The sequence below is a fragment of the Diachasma alloeum genome, unplaced genomic scaffold (assembly GCF_001412515.2).
Source record: "Diachasma alloeum isolate Michigan unplaced genomic scaffold, Dall2.0 Dall_scaffold_00185, whole genome shotgun sequence".
Taxonomy (NCBI): Eukaryota; Metazoa; Arthropoda; class Insecta; order Hymenoptera; family Braconidae; genus Diachasma; species Diachasma alloeum.
In genome coordinates this window covers 1,695,354-1,719,287 of record NW_021680351.1, presented here as the reverse complement: position 1 = coordinate 1,719,287, position 23,934 = coordinate 1,695,354, and the positions used below count along the sequence as shown (strand labels likewise).

The 23,934-nt window shown below is 37.0% G+C and overlaps 2 protein-coding genes across 2 annotated transcripts in view; one reads left to right on the top strand and one right to left on the bottom strand.

The window, feature by feature from the left end:
• Positions 1-759: 759 nt before the first annotated feature.
• On the top strand, positions 760-6,502 carry LOC107048164 (probable ATP-dependent RNA helicase Dbp73D). The gene is made up of 4 exons (XM_015271212.2): positions 760-830; positions 1,269-2,261; positions 3,613-4,050; positions 6,067-6,502. Exons 1-4 carry the CDS (start codon positions 808-810, stop codon positions 6,428-6,430), a joined length of 1,818 nt encoding a protein of 605 aa, XP_015126698.1. The 5' UTR covers positions 760-807; the 3' UTR covers positions 6,431-6,502.
• Positions 6,503-6,505: 3 nt separating this feature from the next.
• Positions 6,506-23,934, bottom strand: part of LOC107048165 (lachesin) — a 20,940-nt gene continuing 3,511 nt past the window's right edge. Inside the window, exons 2-8 of the mRNA XM_015271213.1 lie at positions 22,067-22,182; positions 16,586-16,771; positions 15,972-16,161; positions 14,709-14,840; positions 14,079-14,198; positions 12,889-13,059; positions 6,506-11,869 (exon numbers count right to left, since the gene is read on the bottom strand). Coding sequence (XP_015126699.1) covers positions 11,535-11,869; positions 12,889-13,059; positions 14,079-14,198; positions 14,709-14,840; positions 15,972-16,161; positions 16,586-16,771; positions 22,067-22,182 — 1,250 coding nt within the window. The 3' untranslated portion in view covers positions 6,506-11,534. The remainder of the gene's footprint in view (positions 11,870-12,888; positions 13,060-14,078; positions 14,199-14,708; positions 14,841-15,971; positions 16,162-16,585; positions 16,772-22,066; positions 22,183-23,934) is intronic.

Below are 23,934 nucleotides of genomic sequence, written 5' to 3'. Positions count from 1 at the left end.
GCTGTTGTTTTCATCCAACGCCGGTGAGTGATTCCAACTCCTTCACTAATTCATTAATTCCATCAATTGTCTATCGACATCCAGGGATAAATAGCACAAACTCAGATGTTACATTTGTAAACGTATATTTGTAATATACGATTTTACCATGTTGCAATACTCACATTCACAATATTTCCACAGACATATTTCTTACATTCGTTTTAAATAAACTACACAGTACATTCGATTTTGTCCCTCTTCTCGTTATCTCAATGTGCCACTGATGGCTAGATTTTGAGATGCATTTGGCTTTGTGTTTGATATAAATAATTCTATGCGAGTGGATAATACTTCTATTACTCAATTCGACGAGTTATGAAACTGTATTAAAATATTCATCATTCTTTCATACGATGTACACGGAAAATCCTCCATTGAAGTACTTCAGGATTTTTTTATTTCATTTTCTCATGGCGTCTCTCTTCACGTTTTTCTTTGTTTCAATTGGAAGGACAACAAAATCGGTTGCATTATGAAATAGGGAATTGAATTTTGAATCAGATAAATTATTAAAATTGTTATTATATCGTAATCATGAGATATTTCCAATTTTCCTGATTTCGTTGGACTACCAGGAAAATTTTTTATTCCAAAACCTTCAATCACGTCTTTTTATTGTAATTCGTTATTCCTTAATGGTCTTTAAAAATTACCCGCTATGCGGAGTTATCTGACGTTCGGACTTTCAGATGACTATCTGATTCGTAATTATCGACACGTGAATATATATAGTGACCATAACCACCAAATATAAATAAATATAAAATGGATCTTTTTGTTGTAAACAGGTAAGTTATTACTAATTTATTTAACTATTTCTCCGGAAATTCATTCTTATCATTTAGTCAATTGTTGAATTATGTCAATAACAAGTGACTTTTTTTTAAATGTCAAGAGACTCTGTTTATAGATAATGTCATCCTCTACAGAAGAATTTCTCAACATTTTCCCTTCAAAATTTCAAGAAATTCTAAATTCCCAGGCGAGCTGCATCTAAAACTAGCTCAAATATCTTCTAAAATATAATTTTCAAATATCTTCTAAACCAACGATGCAATTTTCCCGAGTCTGATCTCATTTCAACCTCCCAGAAAACCCCTTCAAAATGTCACAAAAATTTCGAAAATCGACTCAGCCAAACCCGAGACATTGCCCATTGTAACCACTCAATTGTCCACCAATTCCCCAAAAAATCTATCACTTTAAATTGTTCCACAAACTTTTAGATACGAGGGTGACGAGTCTGAGCGTCCTGAGTCCCCTCAAGACCACCTCTCAGAGCTGCTAAAAAAGATAGAGCTCCGAAAGCAGCAGAAATCAGCAATTCCCCCCGAAACCCCCGAGGAAGAGCCCCCCAGGAAGAAGAAAAAGCGCAAGAAATCGACTCCCCTGATCCCCACAGACGAAACCTCACCCCCTCCTTCGGCGTCTGGAGCCCCTGAGGTCCCCTCCCCAGCCCCTCCCAAAGTGCAGAATAAAAAAGAGCCAGCAGGAGCCAACAATTTCACAATCCTGGGAGTTCCATCAAAACAAAAACCTAAAGCAGTGGCGAGAGTCCTTCCAGAATGGCTGGCCCACCCCGAGATAATCTCAGCTGATCTATCAACAGGTCCAGATGTCGATGAGCTCAGGGGAAAGCTCGACGACAGATTGATCGACATTTTGAAGTCGAATGGAGTGAAGAGGCTCTTTCCAGTGCAGGCAAATCTCATCAATTGGATGTTGAAATGCAGTGAGGACAGGGTGATGGGATTTTGGCCACGAGACACATGTGTTTCAGCCCCCACTGGCAGTGGCAAGACCCTGGCATATGTTCTGCCGATAATTCACCAGCTGAGGAACAGATTTGTGCAGAGGATCAGGTGCCTGGTGGTCCTCCCTGTCCAGGAGCTGGCGGCTCAGATCTTCAAGGTCTTCCAGACCTACGTCTCAACGACGGATTTGAAGGTGGGGTTGATATCTGGAGCGAGCTCCTTCGAGGCTGAACAGGAGAATCTAGTCGAGAGGACGATGAGGGGGGAGCTGGTCAGTCGAGTGGATATTGTTGTGGCTACTTCTGGGAGATTGGTGGATCACATACTGAAGACCGAAGGATTCTCGTTGGAGGTGCTGGAGTTTCTGGTCATTGATGAGGCTGACAGGACCACTGAGTGGCTCAGGCATATCCCAATGCCCCATCGGTGTCCACCGACTTTGACTCTTAGGAATTGGAGGGCCTGGTTAGTTTCAATTCGTAATTTCGTAATTGAAATCAGTAGTGAAGTGGTAAAACGGTTTAAGTCGATTTTGACTATTGGCCAGTTTTTAGGGAATACCTCGGAATCTGAGGGAGATGGCTAAATTTTTGTCAAAACGTTTTTTGTAGCACTCAATTTGCTCTAGAAAAAAGGTTATTTGGAAAATTTCATTATCTCCTTTAGATTCGGAGATATTCTTCAAAAACTCAAATAAGAGATAAGTCGACTTAAAGCGCTTTACCACTTCGCTACTGAAATTTAGTGGTGGGAGATGGTGACACGGATTTTTGAATGGAACGATTTTTAAGGTGGGGACGGGTGAATAGTTGTTTTGAATTGATGTTGAAGGGCTGAACATTCTCGGCATTTACTGGAGACTATGAGAAGATTTAGGCGAAATTCTGAGGGATAATTTAGTGAAGGAGTGAAAAAGGAGTGGAGATTGTAAAATTTTTCATCAGGACTTTCTTTCGTTTTTAGAAAAATTGGTGAAACGTTTTCTGTTATTTCGAATTTCGTAGAGGTCTGTTGCAGTTTAATAATTGGAGATAATGAAGCAGCTTTTTACCTTTTTGCAATGACTTTAAAAAACTTGGGGGCAATTTAATAATCTTGGATGTGAATTTCTGAGGAAGAATAGAACATTCTGTTTATATTCTGCAGATTGATTTCTCGATTTTCATGAGGAAAGGAATGTAGAGATGTGAGGAAACTAGGGATTATTTTTCTAGGATGTCTGTGAATCCAAGGGAGATTGTTAATTTTTTTATCAGAACGTTCTTTCGTATTTAGAAAAATTGGTGAAACGTTTTCTGTCATTTGGAATTTCGTAGGGGTCTGTTGAAGTTAAATAATTGGAGATAACGACACAGGTTTCAAATGTTTAGAATGATTCTAAAAATACTTGAAACAATTAAATAGTCTTGAAATTAAATTGATATTGAAGAGAGAACATTCTCGTTACGTTAAGGACGAAGAGAGAATTGCATTCTCAATTTTCACAAGGAAAAAAATGTGTAGTGGATATTTTGAGGTACAATCCAGTAGAAAACTGGAATCAATGATTAATTTTCTAAGAATATCGGAATGGACTTCTGGGAATTCCCAGAGACCTTGAAAAATCGCAAATTTTAATTATGCCTCAGCAATTGAATGCAATTGGATTCAAATAATAATATTTATAAATCTCAGAATCTAATGCCGATTCGAAAAAAATCCATGAGAATTTTTCTATAGTTCTTCTTTAGGTCTGCAAAAAAATTATCTTTCCTCTCTTGATTGACATTCCATTACACCGAAATTTAAAAAAAATATATTCGTCTCGTTATTCTAGTAAAATCCCACCAGCCCAAAAATTACTATTCTCCGCAACATTATCCCAAGATCCCGAGAAATTGAGTCGTTTGGGGCTGTTTCATCCAATTCTCTTCACATCAGTTGTGATAACAGACAAAGACGATGATGTAGATCTTGACAAGGAAACTGGTGAATTTGTGGGAAGATACACAAGTCCAAATGAATTGATTGAGCGTGCGGTCGAGTGTGCACCTGAATACAAACCAGTTGCACTAGTTAAATTGATCACGTCTCGACAGCCAATTGAGAAGACCCTGGTATTTACCAATTCTGGGGAAGCTTCACATCGGCTTGCTGTACTTCTGAGGTTCATGCTGGCGGATAAAAATGCTGTTGTTGACGAGTTGTCGGCTAAATTGCAGTCGAAACAGAGGACTGAGATGTTGGAGAAGTTTTCTGAGGGGAAGAGTCAAATGTGAGTGTTTTTTCTAGTTTGTATTTTTTTTGGGGATTTTTTAATGCTAATTTTTTCATTTTTCTCAGTTTCCCATTGATCTCGTAAACCTTATTCAATCAGTAAACGATTGATCCTAGAAGAAAACATCATAAGAACTTTTTGTAGCTTATGAAATTGACCACAAAAAATGTCTATTGATATTTTTGCCTAAATCCCCTCCTTCCTCAGAGAAATCAATATTTAACAATCAATGAAAAATTGATTTTTTGCAGATGTCAACTTTCTCATTTTTTTGTTATTTCCTTACTCATCTCGTGAACGATTGATCCTAGAAGAAAACATTACGGGAACTTTTTGTAGCTTATGAAATTTACCACAAAAAATGTCTATTGACATTTTTGCCTAAATCCCCTCATTCCTCAGAGAAATCAAGATTTAACAATCAATGAAAAATTGATTTTTTGCAGATGTCAACTTTCTCATTTTTTTGTTATTTCCTTACTCATCTCATGAACGATTGATCCTAGAAGAAAACATTACGGGAACTTTTTGTAGCTTATGATATTTGCCACAAAAAATGTCTATTGACATTTTTGCCTAAATCCCCTCATTCCCCAGAGAAATCAACATTTAACAATCAATGAAGAATTGATTTTTTGCAGATGTCAACTTTCTCATTTTTTTGTTATTTTCTTACTCATCTCGTGAACGATTGATCCTAGAAGAAAACATTACGGGAACTTTTTGTAGCTTATGATATTTGCCACAAAAAATGTCTATTGACATTTTTGCCTAAATCCCCTCATTCCCCAGAGAAATCAACATTTAACAATCAATGAAGAATTGATTTTTTGCAGATGTCAACTTTCTCATTTTTTTGTTGTTTCCTTACTCATCTCGTGAACGATTGATCCTAGAAGAAAACATCATAAGAACTTTTTGTAGCTTATAAAATTTACCACAAAAAATGTCTATTGACATTTTTGCTTAAATCCCCTCATTCCTCAGAGAAATCAACATTTAACAATCAATGAAAAATTTATTTTTTGCAGATGTCAACTTTCATTTTTTTGTTATTTCCTTACTCATCTCGTGAAGAAAACATTACGGGAACTTTTCGTAGCTTATGAAATTTACCACAAAAAATGTTTTGACATTTTTGCCTAAATCCCCTCATTCCCCAGAGAAATCAACATTTAACAATCAATGAAAAATTGATTTTTTGCAGATGTCAACTTTCATTTTTTTGTTATTTCCTTACTCATCTCGTGAAGAAAACATTACGGGAACTTTTTGTAGCTTATGAAATTTACCACAAAAAATGTCTATTGACATTTTTGCCTAAATCCCCTCATTCCTCAGAGAAATCAACATTTAACAATCAATGAAAAATTGATTTTTTGCAGATGTCAACTTTCATTTTTTTGTTATTTCCTTACTCATCTCGTGAAGAAAACATTACGGGAACTTTTTGTAGCTTATGAAATTTACCACAAAAAATGTCTATTGATATTTTTGCCTAAATCCCCTCATTCCTCAGAGAAATCAATATTTAACAATCAATGAAAGATTGATTTTTTGCAGATATCAACTTTCTCATTTTTTTGTTATTTCCTTCCTCATCTCGTGAACGATTGATCCTAGAAGAAAACATTACGGGAACTTTTTGTAGCTTATGAAATTTACCCCAAAAAATGTCTATTGACATTTTTGCCTAAATCCCCTCATTTCTCAGAGAAATCAACATTTAACAATCAATGAAAGATTGATTTTTTGCAGATATCAACTTTCTCATTTTTTTGTTATTTCCTTACTCATCTCGTGAACGATTGATCCTAGAAGAAAACATTACGGGAACTTTTTGTAGCATATGAAATTCTCCACAAAAGGCGTTTTATGACATTTCCCCCCAAACCCACTCATTACCGAGATAACTCCGCATGAAGCAAAACAAAAAACTCTAAAAGATGACAAAAATCCCTGCAAATTCCCCAATCGCTGTTTAGTTATGTGAATTTATCCCTTCACGAATAGCTTGGTGAGTTCAGATGCATTGGCAAGAGGGATGGACATAGCAGGAGTTAAATTAGTCGTATCCTATGATCTACCAAAGCACATAAAGGGCTACATTCACAGAGCTGGACGTACTGGACGCGCTGGATTACCAGGAACTGCTATTTCAATACTCACGTCCAATCAGGTTTCTGTCTTCTCTCGAATGCTCACTGCTGCCCACAAAGCATTACCTCCCATTGACCAGTTTGAATCGCTTGAGTCCGTTGCTGAGGCTATGAATTATCAGGCGCATGTGGAGAAACTCAAGGAATTTATTGAGAACGAGAGAACAAAGGAAATTAAACGGATCAAAGCAAGGCGCAAACGTGGACGTAAAAATTAATTAAATCATTGTAAAATGCTCCGACACTCGACGATGTAAGATTGATAATAAAAAACAGTGTTTCAACATCGATAATAACATTTTATTGTCTTGAGTATTTAAGATGCTATACGTCGTACCTCTCGTTATCTTTACATTCTCAATGAAATCGAATATATTTTTTGACTTCTCTCCCACTTCATTCTTCAAGGCATATTATTTACATTTGTTATTTTTTATTTGTCAATTTATAAAAGATAAATGGTGTTATTTCATTGGTATTTCATCAACAACGAGCACAGAGTCTGGGTTTATTAGGGTAAAAGCACATTGGATTTTATTTACTTTTCAGTTTTCGCTGAATATCTTGGAATGGAGAGGGGATAGCGACATTTTGGTAATGACCTTTTTTGTAGCTCGTGAAGTTCTCTGCGAAAAAGGTTTTCATCAAAATTTCGCTATCTCCATTAGATTCGGAGATATTCACCAGAGAGTGAAATCCGATTTTATTGGACTTGAAAGAGACTAGATTGAATAATAATCTTTAATGCTGAATATCTTGAGACTGGTAGAGTGAAATTCACCATTTTTTTTTCATTTTCAAGGTACTTTTTCAATCTTCGAAATGACCTTTCACTTGTCCAAATCGAATTATTCCTTCAGGAGATATTGAAGATTGAATTCTGTCAAGTTTCATTTTTGCAATGAATTTCTATGAACGTGGCTTTTACCCTACTTAATCGTTGACTTCTCCCAATTATCACTGCTTCTTCGACTTTAATTTCATTTTTAACGAGAGATTAAATTATTAAAGCTCGCGTACAAACCCCATTTTGGAGTGAAATTATCATCAATATGAAGCACTTATGAATCTACTAGCCAAAAGACAAATAAAATGTCGAATGTATTCTTTCGATTCATTTTTTTTTTCTCCGTGGATATGTATTCAATACCATTACCATCGAGAAATATCTTCTAATCAATTAAATGTGCGTGAACATTTTTCATCAGACTTTGTTCGCGTCTTTTCGTTGCTCGTTTGATTCTTTTGCATTGCACATAGAGTTATTATTTTCATCGATTTCACATATAAAATCTAACATTCTTTCGGCATCTCCATGATTACATACTCCTCCTCGCACCTCATATTTTTATTTATTTATGTACAGTAGTAAATAGATTGTATTCTAGTAGTATTTACACAGTAAACGTGGTCCTATGCAATTCATATGTGTCGTTGCCGTGTATGTTATCATTCGTATTTTTCATTCTTCGATAAAAAAATCAACTCGAAATTAAACTATTCAGCGAAATAATTCTTTGTTTCTCTCGTTTTATTCGTGAAATGAATACTGATTTTAGTTGTGATGTTGTAAAATGTAATAGAACGAGGGCTGGTTGACCCTCAACTAGAAATTAATTGTTTTGAGGGCCAATGACCCTTAAGGACGTTTGAAGTTGAGGGTCAAATGGCTTTTAACGTTTGGACGTTTAGAGTTTAGGTTTAAATGTTTTCAAGGGGCAATTGAACCTTTCCTATTATTCTGCTTTAATCTACTCGACCGTTGATCCCATTTGACCTTTAACCCAAAATGTTCTGCAGCGTTGTTTGACCCCAACGCCATTTGACCCTCAATTAAAAATTAAGGGTTTTTTGAGGGGCAATGAGCCTTAAGGACGTTTGAAGTTGAGGGTCAAATCGTTTTAGGGTCAAATGGCCTTTAACGTTTGGACGTTTAGAGTATAGGGTTAAATCGGTTTAAGGGGCAATTGACCCTTTCCTATCATTCTGCTTTAATCTACTCGACCTTTGAGACCATTTGACCTTTAACCCTTAATGTTCTTCAGGGTTGTTTGACCCCAAAGGCCATTTGACCCTCAATTAAAAATTTATAGTTTTGAGGGGCAATGACCCTCAAGGACGTTTGAAGTTGAGGGTCAAACGGCCTTTAAGGACGTTTGCAGTTAAGGGTTAAGCAATCTTGAGGATCAAATTGTCTTGAAGGGCAAAGAACTCTAGGAGACGTGGGTCACGGGCCAAATGACCCTTTTTTCTTCAACCCTTAAAGTTCGTAAGGGCTGTTTGACACTCAAGATCATTTGACCTTCATCTGTATATGTTCTTCAAGGTTATCTGACCCTCAAAACCATCAGCCCTCAACTCCGAAGGTTCTAAAGGCTGTTCGACCCTCAACTAGAAATTAATCGTTTTGAGGGTCAATGACCCTTAAGGACGTTAGTAGTTGAGGGTGAAATTTTCTAAAATGACAAAAATCAACACACATTTTACAACTTCACTAACAAATTTAAAATCCGCAATAGAAAATTTAATCATAAAAAAATTCACAGTATAATAACATACGTTACGAGCTCAATAACATTTTTTCTAATTCATCTATTCAACTTTACATTATCTTTATGATGGCTGAAACTTCAGAATTCATAATTCAGTGGTGAAGTGGTAAAAGCCTATTCCGCTCAGACTTCAGTGGTTTTTTCTGTTCCAGAAATCCCTTTGAGGAATAATTTTTTATAAATACCTCAGTATCCATATTCTCCAAAAATTAATCCTCAAGTGGAGTCGATGCACCAAGTGTCCCTTCACTACTGAATTCAATGTGACTTTTAACACGATTTTTATTACGCAATGAAAATCTCGATCAAACGCTTTTATTCTTAATTCTCGACGTTATATTATTTATTGTCTCAGCGCCTCGGCTCTCAGTATTACGTCTGATTAGTGAATAACTCGTGGTCCTAACTCGAGATGAAAATTGAAACGATTCAAAGTCTTTCAATTTATGTTATAGTAATGGAGTGGAATGGAGGCATTCGCTTATCAGGTCTTGTAATTATCTTGGTGTTTATCTGCAGAGTCTGGTGAGATGAAAGCTTGAGAAAATTTTCATCAGAGATGTTTTGGGGGGCTAGCTCTGTGATGACCCATTTCCCGCTGAATGGATCCTGTAGGATCACTTCACCTTTTTTTTCTTCAGAGAATCATCACTTTTTTTTCGTATTTCAAGCTTGAATGGTGCGTGATGTTATCGAATAGTCTAGACTTTGGTACGTCATATTGTCGGAATTTCAAGTGAGTCATTAAAGGGGTCGTTAGGGTCTGAATGGAGACTATTGTGTAGCGAAGTGATTAAACATAATGAATCAATTCCAATATTTTTTTAATTTTCGGCGACTTCGAAGCTGACACTTTTGTTAATTGTGTATTTATTTAAAAAAACGAGTGATTCTACGAAAAAAAGTCAAGAACTTCTTTGCAGCTCTTGAAATTCGCTACAAAAAATTTTTTTCGCATTTTCATCGAAAAGCCTTCATTATTGAGATAATTTACTAATTAACGGAACATAAAATCGGTGCCTTTGAAACTAGAATCTGAAATTTATATTAATTTCACATTTATCTTAAAAAGGGTGATTCTACGACAAGAAGTCACTGGAATTTTTTTGTAGTTCTTGAAATTTTCTACAAAAAATGTTTTGTGACATGTTTCATTTAAATTACTCATAATTCAATATTCAACGAGAAGAGAGAATAAATTTTTTCTTCTCTTCTCTGCGATATTTTATCGGTTTTCTTTCTCAAGTCTTTAAATTCCCCAAAACTCCATCCAACAGCATCCCACTCCAACGAAATACCGCAATCATTAAAAAATACATCCGTCAAATCTACCACATTTCATCTGCTTTCTAGTCGGACTAAAATTGAATATCTCTACTTAATAATTCACCTGCAATAGCGAGATTATATACACCCCCATCGGGTAATTCCGTTCGCCTAGCGTCATGATATTGGTCATTAATCCAACTAATGGTACCATTAAAAAAAATGGGGAAGACAATTTACAGAATTCTTAAAATCACGGTAATAACCATTAATAGTCCCTTCGAAACCCATCAGTTAATTCATTCCGATGGTAATCCACAATGGCTAATGAATGGAAAAATGCGAAACGGAGAATTCTTGGATAATTCACCGTTAAATGCTCGATTAATCGAACAAATATGGGCCCGCAGAGTTTTACCCGCATATATTTCGTATCATTACACGCTCATTCCAATTACGATACTCGTTAAATTAGTTTCAATTGGTTGCGTATCAGAGCTGGGTAATATTTCATAGAGAACTAGTCATTATGGCTGACTATTTGAATTATCGCAAGTTCATTAGTCTGGACAACTGAATAATTATTCATTTTGGCTTTGAAAACAGAAATTGAATGAACATTTACGATTTTAGTCAATCAAAAATAAAATTAAAATAAAATTATAAATTAAGCGTTTGTTTGTCAGATTGGACTGATAATTGGTCACGAGAATCTCAATTAATAGGGGAGAATGGGCCGAAAAGATACTTTGCACAATTTAAGAAACTTCTTTCTTCGTTTTTAGCTGAGGGTCAAATGGTTCTGAAAGGCAAACGAGCTTTAAGGAGGTTTGAAATTGAGGGTGAAATTGTCTTGAGGGTTGTTTGACCCTGAAGACGATTTGACCCTCATTTGAAAACCTTCTTAAGGATCATTTGACCCTTAAAAACATTTGTTTCTACTTGACGGTTAAATGGTGTCGAGGGTCAAATGAGGGTCACGAGAATTAAATGAGTCTCAAGGACGTTTGGAGTTGAGGGTCAAATTGTCTTGAGGGTTGTTTAACCCTGAAAACCATTGGACCCTCAATTGAAAACCTTAAGGATCATTTGACCCTCAAAACCATTTCTTTCTAGTCAAGGGTCAAATAATGTCGAGGGTTAAAGGAGTCTCAAGGACGTTTGGAGTTGAGAGTTGAATGGTCTTGAGGGTCGAACAACCCTTAAGAACGTTTGGAGTTGAGGGTCAAATGGCCCTTGATGGTGTTCAGGGCTGAGGGTCAAATGCATTTAGGACCATTTGACCCTCAACTAAAAAAAAAGTTTTCTTTATTGTATTCCCTCAATTGAACCCCAAAACCGTTTGCCCTTCAACTAAAACAAAAAAAAAAGTTTTCTTAATTGTATTCCCTCAATTGAAATGTAATTTTCCCCAGCTCAGAATACGCCAGCATTCACACGCGATACTAAACCTCTCTCATATGTACATAAATTTGGCAGATCAGAATCAGACCATAAAGTCCATTTAAATCGTAACCCTCTGACGATATAATGAGGCAAATAGCAGCAGAAAAATTCCCTGAAACGACGGATAGAGGCTCTGAGTGGCTGATACCATAGTTACCCAAGGTCGCTCGCTGAATGTGAAGGGCCTCTCCGTTCTGTGACCCTCCTGAGTACTCCCCCCCATTACTTGAGTCGTACCGAAGTCCTCAAATCCACTCAAGTAATTATCGGTCTCCTCTTGATGATCGTAGGGTCTTCTGTGTACTTTCTTCTTCCCGTTTGTTTTCTTTCGAATTTTTGCGTCTGTGTGACGAGTCACTGGGCCTGGTGTTGTTTCTGTTACTAGTTCCAATTCTGTAATTATTAATTATCATTTCCGGAATTGTTTTGAGTCAATTTTTCCCACGATGAACATGGTATCAGTTACAATAAGGGCATAAACTTTGTATTTTTTTGGAAATGAAAATTCAAAGTTGAACGCAGTAGATGAGAAACTATGATAAAAAAATTTCAATATTGCATAAGTTAATTGAATGAAAAAGAATTCAAGGGAAGTAATGAGAGAATAATAATGAAACAATTTTTAAAAATGATTCAATTATTATTTGTTTTTTATTATTGAAAGTTGTTTTTTTAAATTTTTTCTCACATTCCACGTGAAAAATATGATTAAATTCCTCCACAAATCACCAAAAAAAATCCTGAATAAAAATTTGAAGGATATCCAAGTACTTGGCTATTTTTTCCCCAGTGAAACTTTTCTCCCCCACTTTAATTGACAAATTTGACGATTGAAAATAGTTGAATCTATAGTGTGGTCTGTACCAAACTGTAAAACCTCCTTAAATACCCTCAATATTCCCAAAACCGATTGAATACAATGAAATAACTAACGAGAGAATAATCATTAATTCACTGAATAAATTGATTGAATTTTTTCACTTTCAATTTTTTCTCACTTCTCGCATAAAAATAAATCGGAAATCTCCCCTGAAAAACCTCGTTATCCTCACATCCAATAAACTACCTTTATTAATCCTTCGTTTTCTTTGACCACACGTCGATATGCGAATAATGATTAACGATGGGGGGGTGGGGGGGGGCGAAGGGAGAGGGAGGGATTGATCAAACATTTCTCGGCTACCAAAGCCTCTCCACAGATTGAAACGAAGCTTAAATGGTATTGAGAAGGGGGGGGGGGATGAATCCACTTCATACCATCGTTTTCCGTCTCTACACCTGTTGCACCTGAGCCAACCACCCACCCACTCACCCACTGGCCCATCTATCTATCCTCGTGCAGTTCGCGCTAATAGCCCTAGAGAGTTGAGAAGGAGTGGGGGGCTGGGGTGAATGGATTAATTCATCGTTACCTTGCAAACGCACACTGGCCTCTGCTTTCCCCAGGGCATTGACTGCTGCACAGGAGTATCCACCAAAGTCCTTTTTTTCTAAATTGTGCACAGTGAGATTCATCTGCCATGAGTACTCGTTGTGCTGGAATTCTGTCATCGTGTATTTTCCACTTGGCAGCAGTTTTTCACCTGTTTTATTAATTTTTTTTAAGGCCCGGGAGTACTATCTTTCGAATGTTAACTGGATTTTTTTTATCTTTCGTAATCCAAAATTGTCAATTGAGTGGTACGTCATGTAGAAATTCCCAAAAATTATGATAGAATGATAGAAAAAAATTGAAGAAATTAGGAACTTTTTCAAGGAGCGTTTTTAATTGAGGTTCAGAATTTTTCAAAACTTCTGCATGATGCAGGACTTAATTGACAATTTCAGATGACGAAGGATGAAAAAAAATGTCGAGATAACGTTCGAAAGACAGTACACCCGGGCCTTAAATTATTATGGGAGGTTTTGCATTAATGATCGGGGGTTGAATACTTCAACTTTTATTTTTAGGCGTTTATGGGAATGTTTGAAGGGAGGATGACATTAAATTTATGGGTGATAAATTCAATAGTTGGGTGAAGACTGAAAATTAACTGCATTCCGAATTAGAGTGGATTGAATTCAATCGTCAGTAACTCCACATGCGCTGAGTTAAATTCAGTGATATCTCATTATTACATCTCCAGAAAATATTCAATAAACTGTGTAAACGTCATGTTGTCATGAAATTATAGTTAAAAAAATGAATTGCATTTCGCTTCAGAGTGGGTTGAATTCAATCGACGATAACTCGCCATTCACTGAGTGAAATTCAACGATTTTTCTTTACTTTCAAGGTATTTTCTTAAACTTTAAAATGAGGTACGATTTTTCTGGCTCGGATCATTTGTTTGGGAGATATTGAAGATTGAAAATATCAATTTTGATTCATCTTTAATTAGAAGTTTCAGCATGTGGAAATGCATTTTTTCTACGGAAATGAAAACTTTATTTTGATTATTTTATTTTATTATTTTATTATTGAGAGTTAATAATCCTTTGGAGATGAATTGCTTCGTCTCTTCGTTAATTTTCGATTAAAAATCCAAAAGTCGAGTTGAGAGGATAATTTATAAAGCCTCTCGAAGGCTTACCTTTGAAGAAAAATCAAGAAATATTGTACCTTTATCCCTGAACCAAGTATTCATAGCACGTGGCGATGCCTCAACGGAGCACTGAAGTGTTACGTTTCTATTAACCGGTGCTCCCACAAGCTGATTCGTCACCTTTATCATTGGTTCAACTGTAATTCCAAGGGTAATTCCAAACTAGTGAAAAATAAGGGTAATCTGAACATCGAATTCTATTCAGGAAGTCACATCACTTTTTTCAAACACCAAAAATGTGTGATGGATAATTTATTAACTTGAAATCTGAATGATCGACTTTATAATTGACTTTTGCAATAAAAATATACGTCGAGTGTCTTTTCATGTTTGTCAACATTTTTTGAGAGTTTTTCATGTGATTTTTCGTAAAATTAATCGTATAGAGAATGTAATTACTCAATTCCTTATGAAAAATGGATAGAAAGTGCATTCAAAGCATCTCCAAAAACAAGAAATTTATGAGAAATGGCTGAAATTTTCAATTCGATATTTCTGACACTTGAAAAAGTGGTGTGACGCCCTGAACGGAACTAAAACCGACGAAAAGGAGGAAAATTTCTTCATTTTTCTGAATTAAAAAAACGGGAAATTCCACGAACGGAATAGTGTAGAAAAATATTATGATATTCAGAGAGGGTACTCACAATGCACTTGTACGGAGTAACGTTTGCTAATGGTGGGTGGTACTCCATTGCTGGCGATACACAGGTATGTGCCCATTTCCTGTCGTATAACACCAGTCAAGTTGAGGGTTTCACCGTCGTAGCTTTTCACAGCTGTGAAAACAATAATAAAACGAAATTATGGGGATTAAAAATAGTGGGGGTGGAGAAAATTTAGCCCGAAGACGACAGAATAATAGTTTCTTCAGGAGTCTCCCCTAGTTAGAAAATTATCCTTAGAATCATTTGCACGCCACTTAGCGATCCGCTCTTGCACTCCGGCCTCAAAAAACATTCACATCTTGTCTGCCATCTCTGCCATGAACTCTGGAATCGAACTCTGGAAATAGAGTTCCACAACCACAAAAATTATCAAAAATTTCAAACAACGCGCCATGCGCCAGTTCCAGATTGTTGTTTTTGGTTCAAATTGTATTACAAAAATGTTGACGCAACATAAAGGGAAATACACGTTTTCTCCCAGTTTTGCGCCATGGGCATGAGGATGTTTTTTTCTTTTTTTTATTCGAAAAAAACCTAACTTTCGATGCGCAACATCTTTTTCTAGAAAATGTACCAGTTTTCCGCCACGGTATTAGTTAAAATATCCACAGAATTCTGCATGTGGCGTGCTTACTTTTTTCTCTAGTATTTGTGAAAATCTTATCCCCTACAAAAACAATAGCAAGCACGCCATGTGCAGGATTCTGTGGATATTTTAACTAATACTGTGGCGGAAAACTGGTACATTTTCTAGAAAAAAAATGTCAAAATTAAAGTTATGCTTATACTACTTGAATTCTCTAAAAACAAATGGTATAACAGGGACTCTACCACTCAGACGTCCTTAAATGAAACTCCCGAGGGAATAAAAAAAGTTACGAGGATAATTTGAGACGTGGGGGCTACGTAATGAAGGAATGGCAGAGATGTGTGGTGAAAGGCACGAGGACAGTAAATTCAAGATGTCCGAGGGGCAGTACTCTGTAATAGGGGGATGTTCCCTGCGCTACGGGTTATTCTAGGAGATGAGAAAACGACTGTAACTTTTTGGAAAAGGGTTTGGGCACTGACTCCAGATGGTGAAAACGATTTAACGCGCCGGATTGCGCGTGCAATACCACTTTCAGGAGAAAGACAATTCACTCGTTTTCTCTTTTTTTCTTCTCGCGATGAAATTAGAGAGGATTGGGGGGTGGGGGGATGGGGATTTTTTTTTCTCGTGATGGGAATTGAATAGCTTACACAATTTTTCACGTCCCTCCTCGCGGAGAGTGATGTTTCGGCCGTCCTCTCGCCTCCATGTGACCATTGGTTGGGGTATCCCTGTTGCTTTACAACGGAGTTTTATATTGCCACGCTCACGGGTCACCATACCGTCTGTTGAATCCTCGTCAATTATGTCGGGGGGTATCTGGACCACCATGTGTCCCATCTTTTGAAAAAAATTGTTTTTTCTTTCAATTTTTTAAAAATTAGTTTGCATTCAATATCAATTTTTTTAGTAATTTAAATTTTTTGAATGGCACTTGGGGGGGGGGNAAAAGTAGTCAAAATATATGAGACGTATTCGACCAGTATCTGGATAATTTGTATTAATTATTTATTTTTTTATTAGTTGAAATTTTTAATATTTCATTTTCAGAGAAAAATAAATGATTTATTTAAATTAAAGAAACTTTAATTCAAATAAATTTCCGAAATAAAAAAAAACGATTTTCTTGACGTTTCATTATTTATCTGTTGATATTTGGGAATGATGAAGTTCTGGGGATTGTGATCTTCATCAGAACTATTTATAAATGATCAACTTGTTCTCGACGTAATTAAATTTCCCTGAAAACGGGAAAAGTACTCACTTGACTTCGCATTGGGTCTGTATTGACCTGACACATATAAGTACCAGAGTCATTGTTCTGTACGTTAGAAATGTGAAGTTTCCACGTGTTGTGTCCATTGTGAGTCACTGACAATCGAGGGTTGTGTGTCACCATGTGCGTATGAATTGCAAGAATCGCACGGGAATCTGACTTTATCCAGGCAACCTGTGCAGAAAAGAATGAAAATACATTATAATTTCAAATCGACTACGCTATTAAAAATTTTCATCTGAATTTTCGGCGTCAAATCCGAAACACTTTTATGGTGTTTAAATTCATACATTCAAATTTCAAGAAATGAAATCATTGCCGGAGTCGAGGATTTGGTTCTGCTTGGACAGACACAGGTCTTTCAAGATTTCTCCAGATCTAGATTGACCTGGTAAGTCCTAATCAGTTCTGCGACGTAGTTTTCCGGGGACCTTTCGAATCCTCAGTTGTTTCCGGCCCTGAGAAGTCCTCCTCTATAGTATAATCAACAGAACGTTGATTCTGTATTTATTGACCTCCCTGATTCCAATGAAATCCTCGGAGGCGACAGAAAAGACGGAAAAAAAAATTTTCATTTTCACTGGGTCAAGGGTCAGATCTTGGATTTTCTCATAGGGAAAGTCGACTTTCGGCAAAATCGCATTTTTTTGCCGAGTGAAAGTTGATTCCGACTATTCAAGTGACGGGCTATCCAGAACTCTTAAAAGTATGTGGAAAAAGCATAAACTGAAAAAGTTTTTTTTTTCAGATTTTCAAAGGGTCAGATTTTCCGTTTTCCCAGGGGGAAAGTCGACTTTCACCAAAATCGAATTTTTTAGCCGAGTGAATGTTGATTCCGTATTTATTGACCCCTCTAATGCCAATGGAACCCTCGGACGCGCCAGAAATGTCGAAATAAAAAATTTTTTTTTCACCCAGGGCCAAAGTGTCAGATCTTGGATTTTTCTCGGGGGAAAGTCGACTTCCGCCAAAATCGAATTAGCTGTGTGAACTTGGAGACGAAGTTTGATAAATCAATTTTTTTTCTTATAGTATCGATTGTACTCAGTGAGTATGTGAATGTGCCACATTCATTTTTGTTTGTACCCCGCACCACTAGACGTAAGGGGTGCGGGAAAAATCGTGCAGCGTCGGAAATGAAGGTACGGAAAAAAATTTCATGAGCAAGGACTCAGCATGGATAGCACCTGTATGTAATATATTTTTCTATTTCATTAATCAACCCTTTCAATACTTCACCCCCTTCTAAAATCTTAAATGTATGAGGGACGTCAGGAAAACATACAGATACCTTCTAAATAGTTAGTACTCGTTTGTACCAACGAAAATTATTCATTATTATTATTATTATTATTATTATTATTATTATTATTCTCATCAAATCACCTGATTCCCTTTTTTATCAACCGTAAAATCATCGTAATGGATTCCATATGTAGTTCGTGAAGTTTTGATGTGAGTACAAACGTTTCATCTTCCGTACTTCCACTCCCATCGCAGTACAAACGGAACAATTTAATGTACATGATAATGAGACCAAGTGCAAACCATTGAGAGCTTCAAAAACAGTCGTAGATTATTCAGAAAAATGGTACAAACGTTTTTCTGAATTTTATTGGTGGTTAGTGACGTGTAGGTGTTGGTATCGCGAAAAACCAAATCGCAAAAAAAAAAAATTTTCTTAAATTATAATTTATTTTATCTTGTATAGGGTGTAGGAAGTGGAAAAACGCAATTCTGAGGCGTCCGTTTGCCTATAGGGGACCCAAATTTAGGTTTTAAGGCTCTATCTCTCATAGTTTCCGAGAAAATCGCGAAAACCCAAATCGCAAAAAAAAAAAAATTTAATTTAGCTTGTATAGGGGGTAGGAAGTGGAAAACCGCAATTCTGAGCCGTCGATCCGCCTATAGGGAACCCAAATTTCCTCAGGAATCGAATGGAATAAGTTTTAAGGCTCTATCTCTCATAGTTTCCGAGAAAATCGCGAAAACCCAAATCGCAAAAAAAAAAAAATTTAATTTAGCTTGTATAGGGGGTAGGAAGTGGAAAACCGCAATTCTGAGCCGTCGATCCGCCTATAGGGAACCCAAATTTCCTCAGGAATCGAATGGAATAAGTTTTAAGGCTCTATCTCTCATAGTTTCCGAGAAAATCGCGAAAACCCAAATCGCAAAAAAAAAAAAATTTAATTTAGCTTGTATAGGGGGTAGGAAGTGGAAAACCGCAATTCTGAGCCGTCGATCCGCCTATAGGGAACCCAAATTTCCTCAGGAATCGAATGGAATAAGTTTTAAGGCTCTATCTCTCATAGTTTCCGAGAAAATCGCGAAAACCCAAATCGCAAAAAAAAAAAAATTTAATTTAGCTTGTATAGGGGGTAGGAAGTGGAAAACCGCAATTCTGAGCCGTCGATCCGCCTATAGGGAACCCAAATTTCCTCAGGAATCGAATGGAATAAGTTTTAAGGCTCTATCTCTCATAGTTTCCGAGAAAATCGCGAAAACCCAAATCGCAAAAAAAAAAAAATTTAATTTAGCTTGTATAGGGGGTAGGAAGTGGAAAACCGCAATTCTGAGCCGTCGATCCGCCTATAGGGAACCCAAATTTCCTCAGGAATCGAATGGAATAAGTTTTAAGGCTCTATCTCTCATAGTTTCCGAGAAAATCGCGAAAACCCAAATCGCAAAAAAAAAAAAATTTAATTTAGCTTGTATAGGGGGTAGGAAGTGGAAAACCGCAATTCTGAGCCGTCGATCCGCCTATAGGGAACCCAAATTTCCTCAGGAATCGAATGGAATAAGTTTTAAGGCTCTATCTCTCATAGTTTCCGAGAAAATCGCGAAAACCCAAATCGCAAAAAAAAAAAAATTTAATTTAGCTTGTATAGGGGGTAGGAAGTGGAAAACCGCAATTCTGAGCCGTCGATCCGCCTATAGGGAACCCAAATTTCCTCAGGAATCGAATGGAATAAGTTTTAAGGCTCTATCTCTCATAGTTTCCGAGAAAATCGCGAAAACCCAAATCGCAAAAAAAAAAAAATTTAATTTAGCTTGTATAGGGGGTAGGAAGTGGAAAACCGCAATTCTGAGCCGTCGATCCGCCTATAGGGAACCCAAATTTCCTCAGGAATCGAATGGAATAAGTTTTAAGGCTCTATCTCTCATAGTTTCCGAGAAAATCGCGAAAACCCAAATCGCAAAAAAAAAAAAATTTAATTTAGCTTGTATAGGGGGTAGGAAGTGGAAAACCGCAATTCTGAGCCGTCGATCCGCCTATAGGGAACCCAAATTTCCTCAGGAATCGAATGGAATAAGTTTTAAGGCTCTATCTCTCATAGTTTCCGAGAAAATCGCGAAAACCCAAATCGCAAAAAAAAAAAAATTTAATTTAGCTTGTATAGGGGGTAGGAAGTGGAAAACCGCAATTCTGAGCCGTCGATCCGCCTATAGGGAACCCAAATTTCCTCAGGAATCGAATGGAATAAGTTTTAAGGCTCTATCTCTCATAGTTTCCGAGAAAATCGCGAAAACCCAAATCGCAAAAAAAAAAAAATTTAATTTAGCTTGTATAGGGGGTAGGAAGTGGAAAACCGCAATTCTGAGCCGTCGATCCGCCTATAGGGAACCCAAATTTCCTCAGGAATCGAATGGAATAAGTTTTAAGGCTCTATCTCTCATAGTTTCCGAGAAAATCGCGAAAACCCAAATCGCAAAAAAAAAAAAATTTAATTTAGCTTGTATAGGGGGTAGGAAGTGGAAAACCGCAATTCTGAGCCGTCGATCCGCCTATAGGGAACCCAAATTTCCTCAGGAATCGAATGGAATAAGTTTTAAGGCTCTATCTCTCATAGTTTCCGAGAAAATCGCGAAAACCCAAATCGCAAAAAAAAAAAAATTTAATTTAGCTTGTATAGGGGGTAGGAAGTGGAAAACCGCAATTCTGAGCCGTCGATCCGCCTATAGGGAACCCAAATTTCCTCAGGAATCGAATGGAATAAGTTTTAAGGCTCTATCTCTCATAGTTTCCGAGAAAATCGCGAAAACCCAAATCGCAAAAAAAAAAAAATTTAATTTAGCTTGTATAGGGGGTAGGAAGTGGAAAACCGCAATTCTGAGCCGTCGATCCGCCTATAGGGAACCCAAATTTCCTCAGGAATCGAATGGAATAAGTTTTAAGGCTCTATCTCTCATAGTTTCCGAGAAAATCGCGAAAACCCAAATCGCAAAAAAAAAAAAATTTAATTTAGCTTGTATAGGGGGTAGGAAGTGGAAAACCGCAATTCTGAGCCGTCGATCCGCCTATAGGGAACCCAAATTTCCTCAGGAATCGAATGGAATAAGTTTTAAGGCTCTATCTCTCATAGTTTCCGAGAAAATCGCGAAAACCCAAATCGCAAAAAAAAAAAAATTTAATTTAGCTTGTATAGGGGGTAGGAAGTGGAAAACCGCAATTCTGAGCCGTCGATCCGCCTATAGGGAACCCAAATTTCCTCAGGAATCGAATGGAATAAGTTTTAAGGCTCTATCTCTCATAGTTTCCGAGAAAATCGCGAAAACCCAAATCGCAAAAAAAAAAAAATTTAATTTAGCTTGTATAGGGGGTAGGAAGTGGAAAACCGCAATTCTGAGCCGTCGATCCGCCTATAGGGAACCCAAATTTCCTCAGGAATCGAATGGAATAAGTTTTAAGGCTCTATCTCTCATAGTTTCCGAGATAATCGCGAAAAACCAAATCGCCAAAAAAAAAAAATTAATTTAGCTTCTATACGGTGTAGGAAGTGGAAAAACGCAATTCTGAGCCGTCCGGTTGCCTATAGGGGACCCAAATTTAGGTTTTAAGGCTCTATCTCTCATAGTTTCCGAGATAATCGCGAAAAACCAAATCGCAAAAAAAAAAAATTTAATTTATCTTGTAAAAATCTTAAAAAAAAAAATTTAATTTAGTTTGTATAGGGTGTAGGAAGTGGAAAAACGCGCTTAGTACAATGTCGTACATTCAGGTACTCACTTAGTACAATCGATACTATATGAAAAAAAATCGATGTATCAAACTTCGACTCCAAGTTCACACAGCCAATCGAATTTTTCGTCAAGTGAACGTTGATTCTATATCTACTGACGTTTCTGATGTTAATGAAACGATCGGAGTTGCCAGAAATATCGAAATAAAACATTTCCATTTTTACCTGGAGGAACAGTTAAAAGAGTTAAAATTTCGAAAAATTTCCAGTAGCTTTGGCGTCGTTTGCATACAATGACGATAATTCGAGGGTATATTTCATCTTCACTAAATAATTGTCTCAAGTATTTGAATTTGCATGAAAAATTTTATTCATTAGAAATTTGCGAATATTTTTTTTTCAATATTCACATAAATATAATTTTTTTTCATTTTACATACCAATAAAATGAAATGCCTATTTGAATTCAATTCCCACAGAACAGTTTCTCGATAGAAAAACAATTTACCTTGTACCCTTGAAGATGATTAACAACACACGTGAAGAAAACATCTCTTCCCTGTGTAACTGTATGATTCTCCAGCGGTGCAAGAAACACTGGAAGTACTTCTGTTGCACTCTGACCTAGAAACAAAAAACCCATAAAAATAATTATAGCCCCATGAAACATCCAATCGACTCATTCTCCCCAATAAAAAAAATATTTACTCGAGTGTATGGGGAGTGGAACGTATCAGTTCTCTGAATGCAATAAAACCCCTGTTTCATATGCTTGTGAAATTCCATCGAATTCTTGTATGCACTCATCCAAAGATTGAAGACAGCCACTGCGGGGTGAAGGAATTGGGGGATGAAAAAAAAACCGAGTCAAGTAAGAGTGAAAGAGTGTGTGAGCGATAAATGGAAAAATTCTTGACTTGGAATCGTAATCCAGGGAGTCAGGCGGTGCGGGGCGAGGGGGGGGGGGGAAATGTCGTTTTCATGGGGAGCTTTTATAGCTTGGCCAGAAGCACGCAAGGAATTCTAATTTGGCAGGGCTTCATCCACTTTCCACGAGCTCTTATCGCTCTTTTTTTCCTTACTTTCTTATTTTTCTCTTTTTTCGTTACTCTTTTAACTTTTCTCACCACACTTGACACTCCCGCGGTGTATATTCATTTTAGATGACTAAATTAATCGAAAAAATTGACTGTTTTCGGTTTTTTAAAATTGATATTGTTTTTCATTGAAAATGAAGTTTTTTGTTTGAGTGGTGGAAGTGATGTGATGACCCATCTGGCCTCAGTATTTGTCGAAAGATTGTGAAAATTAATTTTATTGAGTGCTAGCTTCCCCCCATCCCCGCTGGTTATTTCACTTGTCAAACCCCTGCGAGTTATTTGCTCCGTTTCTTGCAATAAGGTCTCCATAAGACTTCAACACGACCTTGTTCTATACCTATATGACGTTTCGCTCGCCTTGTAAGACCTTTATGAGGTCCTATATGACCGTCAAATGGCACCTATTACCTCCATCGGCCCGCTGTGACCTTCATCTGACCCTGTATGACTTTCATACGACTGTTTTCATCTTTATCTGGCCCTACATGACCTTCACATGGTCATATATCATCTTCATAGAGCCCTTATGACCTTCACACGGCCTCCACGTGAGCCTTTTAAACCTTTATGTGACCCTTATCACCTCCATATGGAACGGTTTGACCTTCACCTGACCCTTATGACCTCATGCTTGCATCGTATGACTTTCATCGGGCCTTATTTGACCTTCACTCACCCCATATGACCTCCATATCACCCTGTTTGACCTTTATCTCTCCCTATATTACCTTCGTTTAGCCCTATACGACCTTTTTACGGTTATAAATGATACTCATCTGGCCCTTGTCACCTTCACCTGAACCGTATGACCTCACGCTTGCATTGTATGACCTTCGCCTGGCCTTATTTGACCTTCACCTATATGACCTCGTGACCCTCCGACCCTTTTTTATCTCCAAATAGAAAAAAATGGTGGCAAATATTTCTGAGATTTCCTTATTTATCAATTTCAGCTGAAATTCCTTCAACTTTTCATCGAAGATAATCAAATATCTCAATCCTCACGAGGAATATTCATATCGCTAGTTTTTTTAATTTATTATCTTCATCCGTCCGCATTTCTTCTCCTTCTTTTATTTAAAATGCAACTCTGGAATACCACTCCTCGTGGAAAAATACCAGAAATTCCGTGGAGATTGGAACGTTCGCCTGGGACAAGTAGCAAGAATGTATTCTACGAATCCAAGTCAGAGATCTGAACTTTCATCTCTTCCTCGAAAACTGTTCTTCCTGAAATTCCACCTTCTTCATGCACCTCTCCCCCCCCCCCCCCCCC